The 13,764-nt window shown below is 30.8% G+C and overlaps 1 protein-coding gene across 1 annotated transcript in view; it reads left to right on the top strand.

Annotated features, from left to right (window-relative positions):
- LOC126882680 (unconventional myosin-X-like) overlaps nt 1-1,395 on the top strand; it is a 29,363-nt gene extending 27,968 nt beyond the window's left edge. Inside the window, exon 2 of the mRNA XM_050647655.1 lies at nt 1,315-1,395. Within this exon, the coding sequence (XP_050503612.1) occupies nt 1,315-1,395 (81 nt within the window). The remainder of the gene's footprint in view (nt 1-1,314) is intronic.
- Nucleotides 1,396-13,764: the final 12,369 nt, after the last annotated feature.

Genomic DNA, 13,764 nt, shown 5'->3' with positions numbered 1-13,764 from the left:
AACATTGTCAAAAACTGCATAAAAAAAGCAAAATTTAAACAATGTTGTTATGAGTAGTAGATATGTAGGTTATAGTTATTAAGGTACCGAGGGTATTATAAGGATAATAACGCTTGAGGTCAATAGTGTATATACCGAGGGCCTTTGGCAAGAGCGAAAGCGTTATATACGTTGGCGTGTATATACGTTGACCGAAAGCGTTATTATCTATAATACCCGTGGTGCCTTCAACGTTTAATATCCGACTAAATTATTCTTTATATGCAAAAAATTTGAATGAATTTTGAATTAATTAATTTTCAAATAATACCAGCAATACTCGAAACGTAACTGTGGTAACCATAGTATTACTTAGGTTATTATTTGCCAACTTGACAGTATTTAACTATAGTTATTTAAATTTAATTCCCTAGGGCGTTATTTTTCAAAATAACACCCTAGGGCATTATATCATACTTCGCTGACTTCGAAATCATGTCATTATTTGTCAAATAATATACCAGTCGGATATTACGTTAAAAAACGCAACTGCATTAAGGGGAAAGACGCAAAATGTGGCCTGTCAAAATTTTCAATGTGTTTTAAATGTATTCATTTTTTTTGAATCCTGAAAAAACTAATAAGTATTTTTGAAAAATTTAAATGCAGAATGAAAGATTATGTTATGACCAAGGACGAAAGTCCCTTAGAATAAGTAAAAAGTTCCTTTTGAATGAAAATATTTGCAATTAAATATACCTTACTAAATTTTATCTTGTATTTTCACCCATTTAACTTATTCAAATAAACATTCTAGAAGTTTTCAGGGACTTTCGGCCATCAGTAATAATGTTTCATTCTTCTTTTAAAGTTTTCAAAAATATTTATTTGTTTTCCCAGGATTTGAAAAAAATTAATACTTACATTTAAAACACAGTGAACAGTTTGGCAGACGACATTTTGCGCCTCTGCCCTTAAAATGAATGGTTTTTGAAAAATAAAATCAGATTATAGAGCGCATCCATGCAACTCGAAAATGATAAGACACGTAAAAAAGACACAGTACAAAAATGTAGGTTTTTTTTTCCTGAAGTTTGGTTAGACCTAATAACATAATTCCTTATCTTTTACTAGTCTTCTAAATTAATCTACTTAACTTTCTTTTCCACATTTTTTTTTAAATCGGTCAGTCGCAACTCCGACACTATTTGATTTCTTATCCCCATTTTCACAACGTATCATCATTGGATTCAAGTTTTCATCCTAGGTCCAACCAAACTTCAGAAAAAAATATCTTTTTTTCATATCTTAATACTTCCACTCTCTTACTTTTAGAGTGTGGCGTCTGGTTTCTGGGGCACCCAGTCTTTCTTATCATACCACATTACAGTAAACAATTCTAATATCAAACCATAAATTATCCATTAACTATTATTTTTTACCAATAATGCTAGGTTTATTCCAGAACACCTTCACACATCCATCCAATTTTAAACCTTTTCAATACAACTCAATAACTTGGTAAAAAAATCCCTAATTTAAAATTTGTTTAGTCCTAGATGTCTACGATACATAAAATTACCTCGTACTTTTGCCCAAGTTATTAGTTCAATTAATATTCTGTTTTAACTTTCAATTTCAATATTCAGTAAGATTATTCATTTCCCTCCCACAATCAAAAATAATTTGATTAGATACTACGTTTTTGTTTATAAACTAATGTCTACTTCAAAAATATATTTCACACATTTCCATTAATTTAAGAAATGATAATTGAAGGTCACACAACTCTATCTATAACCAATCAACCTACATATATCATTATATCATATCAGTCTTCTCCTGAGACTTATACTACTTATCTTAATTTCAACACTACTTTGATATCAGACTTCCACATACTACAGACTCTCTAATGTACTCTGCCAATTAGTACAATTAAACTAACAACCCCCGTTTGATAACAGTTAGACTTATAATTTTTTATTCAAATTTGAATACGAACCACAATCATCAACCTATTTATTTAAATAAAATATCTTAGCGAAAAAAATTTCCACTTAATTATTTGGTCCCAGATGTTCTTTAACATAAATGGATCCATTATCCGCTAATTAATTCAACTTCATTTTTATTATGTATAGATGGTTGCACACATTCTGGCTAAGTCTCTATTTGCCTTAACTGTCATTATAAAATCATTTTAAACTTTTCATCTTACATAATTACGGTAAATGTATTTATAACCACAACTTTGTTGATGTTTGTTATTACTGCTGAAATTTTTTTAAAAAATCTTACATTACAATGAGTTGGCTGTAGTAATACAGGGTAACTTCTACGTCACATTGTCGGTTTGTTCTTCTTCTTCTTCTTCTTCAGTTTATTGGCCTCCACCTACTTGGGTATTTGGCCAGCTCATCGTCTCGGAACAAGGGAAAAATCCCTTATTCACTTACAATTTGGAGTTAGTACATTGTACAATTTGTTTCTTCTTCTTCTTCATCTTTTTCTTCTTCTTCTTTAGTTAACTAGAAATTTTGGTTGGTGTGGGACAAACATGACAAGATAAAAAAATTTCACGCTGCAACCTCTCTTTCCTTGTCTAAGGGGGCAACTGTCTATCAATACACAATGTTCTTTTTCTTCTTTGATTTAGGAGAAATTTTGAGTTGGCATGGGACAAATACAAAAACTTAACTTTTTTTTTCCAACGACATTAAACTTTACTCTCTCAAGGGCAACTGCCGACTACTACACAATCTTATTCTTCTACTTCTTTTTTAGTTTACTGGCAATTTTGAGTTGGCATGGGACAAATTCAACAAAGACACAAACTTTGCTCTCAGGAGCAACTGCCGACCATTACACAATCTTATTCTTCTACTTCTTTTTTAGTTTACTGGCAATTTTGAGTTGGCATGGGACAAATTCAACAAAGACACAAACTTTGCTCTCAGGAGCAACTGCCGACCATTACACAATCTTATTCTTCTACTTTTTTTTTTAGTTTACTGGCAATTTTGAGTTGGCATGGGACAAATATAACAAGACACAAACTTTTTTCTCTCAGGGGTAACTGCCGATCATTACACAATCTTATTCTTCTATATCTTATTTACAGGCAATTTTGAGTTGGCATGGAATAAATACAACAAAGGCACAAACTTCTCTTATACAGGGCAACACCTGACCATTACACAATCCCATGTTGTTGCCTCAGATAGGTATAGTGAAAGACCCAGGTGATTACAGAATGTTTATATAGAAACAAAAGATTATATTATTCGGATATACGAATTATATTTTCACGTGTACTTTTGACATATTTTTCAAATTATTTATAATATATTCATTTATGTTATTAATTTATTTTCAATATTTTACTTTCCTCATAACTTAATTTTGTGTATATTCAAAAAATGTATTAAAAGTTTAATAAGAACCAACTGCGGTTTATAAAGAAGGGTTGTAAGGGATATAGGTGTTGGGCACCCATTTTTAGCTAATTCATTATATAAATCAAAATTTTGCACAGTATTAATAGGGCATTCAAGAATCACATGTTGTAAATCTGCTAATTGACCACATTCACAATAAGGATGTTCTACTATCCCCATTTTAAATAGGTGATTTGGAACCAAACAGTGACCTGTACGCATTCTGATAATAGTTGTTATATGTCTTCTATCTATGTAAGGAACATTAAGATACCAAGGACTATTTTTGAAAACTGGTTGTAGCTGTTGATACCAAATACCTTTATATTTAAAAGATTCCTTCCACTCTTTTTTAAATTCATCCCAGTACATTTTTTTAAAAAAGGGAAAATAGTCATCTTTCTCCACCTTTATGTTTACTGGACAATTGAGACCACGACCTACATTAGCAAGTGAATCAGCTTTAATATTTCCTAATACTCCGGAATGCCCTGGGATCCATGCAATGATAATATCTAAATTAATATTTTTTGCTTCTAATATAAGTCTTTTTGTCATTCCTGAACAACCATTTACTACCTTTAAAGTTTTGTTATTAATTTTCTGGATAGCACTTTGAGAATCTGTAAAAATGATAGCTTTGTTAATATTTTTTTCTATGCAAATTGATACTGCTTTATTTATTGCGATTATTTCAGCATTACAAATTTGAATATGGCTAAATAACTTGTCAGAAAAATTATACTCTAAGGATGGGATATGTACACCCATACCTGAAGTATTTAATATGGGATCCACTGAACCATCAGTGTAAATCCATGTATATGTATGATATTTTTCACAAAATTCATTATAAAACTTTTGTTGACTATAAATTTCTGTTTTGGTAACTTTAGATGATATAATATTGACTGGTTCTACAAGATATTTTAATTCTATTTCATAAATAGGATTTATTTCTGATTGTTTAATATTTATAATTTCATTTTGGGAATTAATGTTTGCTTCTATTAAATATGGATATTGTCTATATTTCCAATAGCCAATATTTGATTTACAATAATTTGTAATATTATTAATTATTTCCTCCAATGGATTACCCTTTAGTTCTTTAATTTTAAGTAATATTTTCATAGAAAGAATTTTTCTTCTATATTCTAGAGACATTTCACCACATTCAGATAATAATGCATTTGTAGGAGTTGAACGCATACAACCAGTAACAATTCTTAAAGCTTGAAATTGTATGGAATCCAATTTTTTTAAAACCGTTTTGTTTCCAGGTGTTAAGATACTACCAGCATAGTCTAGATGTGATCTCACTAAACCTTTATAAATGGTTATTAGGGTCTTAGGATCCGATCCCCACCAGGTTCCACATAATGCTCTCATTATATTAAGCCCCTTCTCCGATTTATTGCAAGTATTCTGAATGAACTCTGACCAGTTTAAAGATCCAGTTAAATTAGCCCCTAAGTATTTAACTGATTCTGACCAGTGAATTATATTATTATTATACATAATATAAGGAATATATTTGTAACTTTTCCTTTTTCTGAACAATACAGCTGATGATTTATTAATAGAAATTTGTAAATTATGCTCAGTTACCCAAGCATGAATCTTTTTTAAATTATCATTTATCTCTGTTATTAGTTTATTTGGATCTTCACCTACTATTGTCATAACTATATCATCTGCATATTGAATTAATTGAGCCCTACCTAATGGAATTTGGTGAATATTTTTGGTATAGATGTTAAATAATGTGGGGCTTAGTGGGGATCCCTGCGCTAAACCTAAATTGGATACCTTTGGGCCAATTATATTATTCTTACAATCTTTAATAAAAATTTCCCTATTATTTAAAAATGCAAAAATAAGATTTACTAAATCGATCGGAATATTCATCTCTATTAGTTTTTCATACATCAAATATATATTAACATTATCATAAGCTGCTTTGATATCCAAAAATACTGCAATTAACTTTTTATTCTTACTAAAGGCTTCCAATACTTTATGTGTTAGTAGATTTACTGCCTCCATACTTCCTTTTCCTCTTCTAAAACCTATCTGTAATTTAGGCAGTAATCTATTGCCCTCTATAAACCACTCTAACCTATTTTTTATAAGATTTTCTATTATTTTTCCCACACATGATGACAATGCAATAGGTCTATAATTCTCCCACAATCCTATATTTTTCAGTGGTTTTAATATAGGTATTATTAATATTTGTTTCCACTGATATGGAATAGTCGCTGTTAATAAAAGTTTATTATAAAACTTTAAAAGTAATGACAAAGCAATATTAGGAAGATTTTTGATCATTGAGTAGAAAATTTTATCTAAACCAGAGGCTTTATCCTTTTTTATGTTTAAAATGTTTTGTATCTCTGCCATAGAGAATGGTTCAGTAATTACTGTTGAAGGGAGAATATTAAAGCTAGGATCTATATTAGAGATTGACATATTATCTAATATTTGTAATGCTACAGTTGGATTTGGTAATTTATTTGTATTACTCGAATTTTGATTATTTTTAAATTTTTTAACGGTTTTCCAAACTTTACTAGTAGGAGTATCCCTGTTAATAGAAGAGCAGAATTCTCTAAAACTATCCTTTTTCTTGCGTTTTAAATTCCTTTTGACATATGCTTTTATTTTTTTATACTCTATATAATTCTCTATGGTTGAATTACTTTGATAATTCTTGATAGCATTCCTTCTTAAGCATATTAATTCATCACACTCTGCATCCCACCAGGGATTACTTTTTGTAGTAGATGTTCTAGTTTTATAAAAAGGAATAGTTTTAGAAGCCGCATCATTAATAATATTAATTAACTCTTTATAATCTACCTCATCCCTACAATTATTTACTAATGAGTTTTCTATATACTGATAATGTTGACCCCAGTTAGCCCTTTTGTAATTTCTTTCATTAGAAATTTTTAGTTGGCTAACATTATTTAAATTTTGTTGATTTATATTAATTTTGCAAATCGTTGGAAAATGATCGCTACCTCCAGTATCCTCATATACTTCCCATACACTATTCATAGCCAATACAGCAGACGAAATGGTCAGATCCACTGCGGATGGATTTTGACCTGGTTGACCCAATCTGTAGGTGTACCATCATTAAGCACTACTAAATTTTCCTCTTCAATAATTTTTATTAAAATTTTACCATTTATATCAGAATGATTACTTCCCCACAGTGGATGATGGCCATTCAGATCTCCCATGATTATGAATGGGTGGTGAAGAGAATGTAGTACCTCTTTAAAACCATTTTCCTGTATCTTAATGCCAGATGGGTTATATACATTCAGAATCTGTATATCATATTCTTCTAAGAGAATACCAATGGCTTGAAAATTTTTATGAGACCTTGAATTATCTATGTTAGTTCTGCTATGTATAATTTTTGATTTTATTAAAGTTGCAATTCCCCCATAATTATCATTACGATCATCTCTATGTATTATATAGTTATTAATGGTAAAATAAAAATCTGGTTTCAGCCAGGTTTCATTTAATATAATTATGTCCGGGTCAATTTCTTTGATAAAAATTAACAAGCTATCTCTATTACTATTAACACTGTGCAAATTCCATTGTAAAATTGATAATTTACAGTTACTAATATTCTGAGTCATCGTCATCATTTATTTTATTTAAGGTATTTAAATTTGTAACATTATTTAGCCGGGTCATAAAACTTAAAACATGAGATCTATCAGAATCTTCTAGCTTTCTTGCTAGATTTATTATATCGTCTAACATATTAGAGTGGTCCCTATCAATCCGATATGAGTCCAGTCGCTGAGAAGTCATTCCCCTACTAGATCCTTCTATAGAATCAGAAACGTGATATATATTATTTGTACTTCTTCCTATTATTGGAGATGTATTATATAATCTGCCGTTTGGACTTATTAAACATTCTTGATAGGATTTTTTATCATATGTTTGTTTTATATCTGTATTTTTTCTTTTTTTGTTATTACTTACTGTCTCCCTGTATGTACTTTTCTTATGACTCACGTCAATGTTATGTATGCCCCTTCTCTGATTAATAGTTACCTCATTATCTTCAGATCTAATATTTTTTAATGCAGGAAAATCCTGTTTGTATTTTACAAATTCTTGGTTTTTATTTATTTTAGGAAAGAATTCTGATGCTTCATAAAATGATAAATTATCTAGTGACATATATTCCCTAATATTTTTTTGTCTTTTATAATCTGGACAGCTCCTGTTTGTGCTATTATGCTCATTACTATCACAATGTATACATTTAGTGAAACAAATTATGGACCCCCTCTCATGTTCTGAAGAACCGCAATTTAAGCATTTACTTTTGTTACTTTTACAGATTTTTTTTACGTGACCATAATTTAAACAATTATAACATTGAACAACCGGTAATATATAAGGAAGAACCCTATGTTCTATGCCACAAATATATATACTTTTTGGTAAAGTAGTTCCCGAGAAGGTGATACTTATGGTACCTGTAGGTATATATTCAGCCTCCATATTTTTAGTAGTGATCGCATTATTTTCTAATGAACTTTCCTGGTTAAATGTGGTGATTCTATTGGAATTCTTTTTTTTCGTACTTAATCTTCTAGCTTCAATAATTTTACAATTATCAATTTTTGTTTCAGAATATTTGACAATCATTTCATCTGTAAAACTCTTATCGATAAATCTTACTACCCCTTACAGGTAACATTTTTATATGGAATAAATAAATCATAACCCTTCTTTATAACCGCTTCATTCTTTAAAAATTTATTGGCTTCTGAACTAGTTATAAATTCCACACTAATTCGATTTTTACCTTTTTTATTAATTTTTTTAATAGAATTTAATTGAAGATCAAAAATTTCACGTGCAATAGCCAAATAGTTATAGTTTCCTATATTTTTGTCAGTATTGCTGGAAATGTATACTTCATACGGACCTTTATCTTTATAACTATATTCAGAAACCTTTTGTAAAGGTTTTTTAAGTGGTTTTTCAGTATTTATCTCACCACGTGAGGTTAAATTTTCAGATTCCATCTTTTCGCCTAGATTATAAGATATTTTTTTAATTTGATTTTCAAGTTTGTCTAACGGGGGAGGTCCGAGGTCCCCCGCTAGTTTCTGCCATAATGGAAACCCCCTTAAACCCCTTAGTTAGTAGAAACTTTTACTTTTACGTACTTCAAATTCAATTAAGTAATTTATAATTTATTTAAGAGAAAGAATAAGTTAAATTTAGGATGTATTAATACTGAATATTTACCGTTTACACACTCTGTAATCACTTAACCCTCCACCAACCTTTTTTTTCCTTTCTCTGGTAGATGGACGTTGAACAACTCCAAAACTGACCTCCAAATAACTCCAGAAGTGTTAATATTACTGAAAAAGTATAAAAACTTTCTTCCGATAATGAAAACTTTGCAGTTCAATTTGAATTTTTTTGACAATCTTCCATTGTCGGTTTGTTTTTGACACATCAATGTCGACACTTTCAGAAACATCACTCAATGTACATTTAGTTGCCATCAAGTCATTGGAATGTAAACAACTCAATTTGCATCCCACGTGTTGGGAAATTCAATACCTTTAAGGGCATTATCCTTGTTGCCGTGTATCCATCCTAAGGTATTTTATTTAAGTATTTATCTTTAAAGCATCCATATTATATTTAAAGGGTTTTTACTCGAATAGTTCTTTGGTTGCTCAGCTGGCATCCAATCTGTAAGTATAACCAACTTGCTTTAACCTTAGTCAAAATTTAAATATCAACTTTACATTCATTAAAACGGTTATACTTACTTTTAGGTCTAACACTGATGATTTTTTATAAAATCGAAAACGTGTTATTGTAATGTAGCCCTTAAAGGGTTTTTTAATAAAAATTTTTATACCTTTTACACAGGATTTTTTCCAATTTTTGTTATTGATGGTGTACAGCCAACTACAGGAATAGCTATTTGTATAACAAGGGAGGAAAGTGCTACTTTTACTCCCGAGAATGAAGTTTACTGCCCGACGCGTAGCGGAGGGCAGTAAGCATTCAAGGGAGGAAAAGGCACTTTACTCCCATGTTATACATATGGTTTTTTCACCTTCCTCAAATAACAAGTAATTTTTTTCGTTTTTAATTAATTTATTTATGTAACTAACCAACAAAATTTATTAGAACTAAAACTAACAATTAGGTACAATATAACTGTCAACTGTCAAATGTAAGTCAAATTATTAATGCAAACATTGTTAAATCAGAATAACAATACTGTTTTTTACCATTCTGCAAAATACAAGGTGTTTTTAAATAAACGTTAAAATGTATAGATACTTACGTAATAGAAAATAGATATTGTACAGGGCGTCAATAAGTTATATTTCATGAATGAAATACCATGACGTCATTTTTACTTTTCCTCCCTAGGGAGGAAAAGTACAACTTTGCTCCCTACAATCAAGTCCGGAAAAGTATAATTTCGGTAGAGGTAGATGGAAAAAATGTTTCTTTTCCTTGTGAAATTATATGTAGATTACCTTATTTATGACCTGGTATTTACAGCCACCTTTTTAATACGGACGAGGCCAAATAATGACATCTTTCAAAGTGAGTTAAAAAATTCTTTAGCAGATAGTTCCCATTATCTTTTATGTATTTGTGGACTACAAAATACCGGAATGGACCGGTTATACCGGCCACCTTTCTATATCGGCTAATAGTTCCTTCATTTTTAGTGGCCGTTACTGGCCGGTTTTACTGTATATCCTCATGGCAAAACTTGCATATTTTCGCTTTAATTGATATCCCATAGGCCAGGCCATATTCTTCAATTTTTTCTTTCTAGAGATGGAATATTTTGAATATTTAAAAAAAAAAAGTATAATTATAACAAAGAAGAGACCAAAAAAGTGATGCAAATTTATAGTTAAAAGATTAAGTATTAAAACAACAAACAATATTATAGACCTGAATCCCGCGTACCAAAAAAAAAGTTGATTAATAGCGAGCTGAAAATTTGTTAATAGTTTAACGGTGTCTAGTTGGACAAAATTTGATGTACGGGAACACTGGAACAGGGAAAGTTTTAATTGTGGAACAGTTTAAAAATTTGGAACGTCAGATGCCGAAAACGCCCCAAGTATTTTGTCGGACAGAACATCCAATTGATTTGTTACTCTTTCATTAAACTCTCATGCAAGAATCAGAATCATGCTAAAATCTATTACTAACCAACATGATTCCTGTCATTTGACATGTTCTTCGTGTTCCACTCATTAAAATGCCCAGGTGGTGACAAACACCAGTCTGATTTTTGCATGAGAGTTTAATGAAGGGTAACAAATCAATTGGTTGATACCTGTCCGACAAAATACATGGAACGATTTCGTAGTCTGACGTTCCAAATTTTTAACCTGTTCCACAAAACTTCCCCTGTTCCAGTGTTCTCATATGTCAAAGTTTCTCCGACTAGACACCGTTAAGCTATTAACAAATTTTCAGCTAGCTATTGATCAACTTTTTTTTCGTACGCGGGATCCAGGTCTAGTATTATTTATAGTCATTATATATCGGGAGATATTATACAGAAGTTCAGCCACGATTTTCTCAGTCCTGCCTTTTGCAATACTGGAAGGGTAGACGAAGTACTTACAATCTGTAGAAACATCCACAAATTTCCTGTGACATTTTCCTGTAAAAACTAGATTTTCCCAAAAAAATAAAAATAGGGTTTTGCAATGAATTTCTGAGTCCTGTCATATCCGTAGAATGACAGGATACTATCAATTTTATGAAGAAAATTTTTTTGTTCAGGAGGGTTGCAAACGGGCTAACGGAGTATACAGGGTGTTTCATTAATAATTATCCATATAGTAACTGGAGAAACCTTAGCACAAAATACGAAGATTTAACCTAAAACACTTAAATAAAATGTGGTTCCTTACTGAGTTACAGGGTGTTTTATCTAAAAATTTAAAAACTATTTTTGCTCAGCATTTTAAAACTATTCGACGTATCCTTTTCATACTTGGCAGAATGTGCGACTACTAGACACCCTACTAAATAATGATAAACAAACGTTTCTAGCTACTACCAGAGGCGTGCGACAGGGGATGGTGAATGGTTGACCCTTCTCAAATTCTACGCCACTGGAAGAATTACTATTTTAGTGCCATTTTTAGATTCTCCAATACTTTCTACGTAAATAATATACTCTTCATTGGTAACGATAAAGTCATTAGTTTTCGAGATATTTGAAGTTAAATATGAAACGGCACAGTTATTTTGATTAATCTATGATATGATTCATAATGATTAAAATTTAAAAATTATTTGTACCCAGTACTTTAAAACTATTTGGTGTATCCTTATCATACTTGGCAGAAAGTGTAGGTACTGTACATCCTACTAAATTAAGATAAATAAACGTTTCTAGCTACTACCAGAGGCGTACGACAGGGGATAGTGGCTGGTTGACCCTTCTCAAATTCTACGCCACTGACAAAATTGCTATTTTAGTGTAATTTTTTGATTCTGCAATGCTTTTTATGTAAATAATATACCCTTCATTCGTAACGATAAAATGATTATTTTTCGAGATATTTGAAATTAAAAATGAAGCGACACAATACATTAATCAAAATAACCGTGTCGTTTCATTTTTAACCTCAAAGATCTCGAAAACTAATGACTTTATCGTTACGAATGAAGAGTATATTATTTTCATAGAAAGTATTGGAGAATCCAAAAATTGAACTAAAATAGCAATTTCGCCAGTGGCGTAGAATTTGGAAAGGGTCAACCATTCACTTTCCCCCGTCGTACGCCTCTGGTAATAGCCATAAACGTTTGTTTAACATAATTTAGTATTTTGTATAGTACCTATACTTCCTACCAAGTATGAAAAGGATAAGTAGAATAGTTTTAAAATGCTGAGCAAAAATATTTTTTAAATTTTTTGATAAAACACCCTGTAACTCAGTAAGGAACCACATTTTATTTAAGTGTTTTAGGTTAAATCTTCGTATTTTGTGCTAAGATTTCTCCAGTTACTATATGGACAATTATTAATGAAACACCCTGTATATGTATGCAAACATGTAAGGAAAATAATGAAAGTTTCATGATTTTCTGGGTCCTGCCAACTAAGTAAATTAAACATATTTATTTCAAAATGATCAAAAAAAATATTGGCATGACGTCTTCTAATGTTTAAGTACCTATACTTGTCACTTGGAAAATTCTGCGGAAAATTTTCACCCTGATTCCGTAATTTTCTGAGTCCTGCCTTTAAAAAGTTTTAATACTCAAATGCAATCAATACTTTTTCCACCTACCTCTACCGAAAGTATACTTTTCCGGACCTGATTGTAGGGAGCAAAGTTGTACTTTTCCTCCCTAGGGAGGAAAATATTTTTCCTCCCTAGGGAGGAAAAGTAAAAGTGACGTCATGGTATTTCATTCATGAAATATAACTTATTGACGCCCGGTACAATATCTATTTTCTATTACGTAAGTATCTATACATTTTAACGTTTATTTATAATACACTCTGTATTTCGCAGAATGGTAAAAAACAGTAAATTGTTATTTTGATTTAACCATGTTTACATTAATAATTTGACTTATATTTGACAGTTCACAGTTATATTGTACCTACTTGTTACTTTTAGTTCTAATAAATTTTGTTGGTTAGTTACATAAATAAATTAAGTAAAAATGAAAAAATTACTTGTTATTTGAGGAAGGTGGAAAAACCATATGTATAACATGGGAGTAAAGTGCCTTTTCTCCCTTGAATGATTACTGCCCTCCGCTACGCGTCGGGTAGTAAACTTCATTCTCGGGAGGAAAAGTAGCACTTTCCTCCCTTGTTATACAAATAGCTATTTCGGTACTCGGCAGGAAGGTTAAACGGTTGTAGTAAGACAGCAGAAGTCCTAGATTTGTAAGAAAATTCGTGAAAAATTCCACGATGTTCTGAGTTATGCTATTTTGCATATGTTTCAAGAATCTTAAAGAAGTCTATTTACAAAGAGGCAGGATGGTTTTATAGTTATTTCGTATACAGGTTGGGGCATTAGTGTGACAAATTCCAATTACTCGTTTGTCGTAAGAGATACGAAAAAAAGTTATTTAGGTAAAACTTAGGGCAAAGATAGGATCATAATTTAAAAATACTTTCTAATATACAGAGCTATTCGTATTGACAGGGTGACACAAACTTATGTTTTTTAAATGGAACACCCTGTATATAATGTTAAGATCCCTAAGATCATTTTAAGACAATTTACCACAATTCACCTAATAC

The sequence above is a fragment of the Diabrotica virgifera genome, chromosome 3 (assembly GCF_917563875.1).
Source record: "Diabrotica virgifera virgifera chromosome 3, PGI_DIABVI_V3a".
In the NCBI taxonomy this organism is placed as follows: domain Eukaryota; kingdom Metazoa; phylum Arthropoda; class Insecta; order Coleoptera; family Chrysomelidae; genus Diabrotica; species Diabrotica virgifera.
Note: the sequence above shows the minus strand (reverse complement) of the source record. Positions and strands in the feature narration are given on the sequence as shown.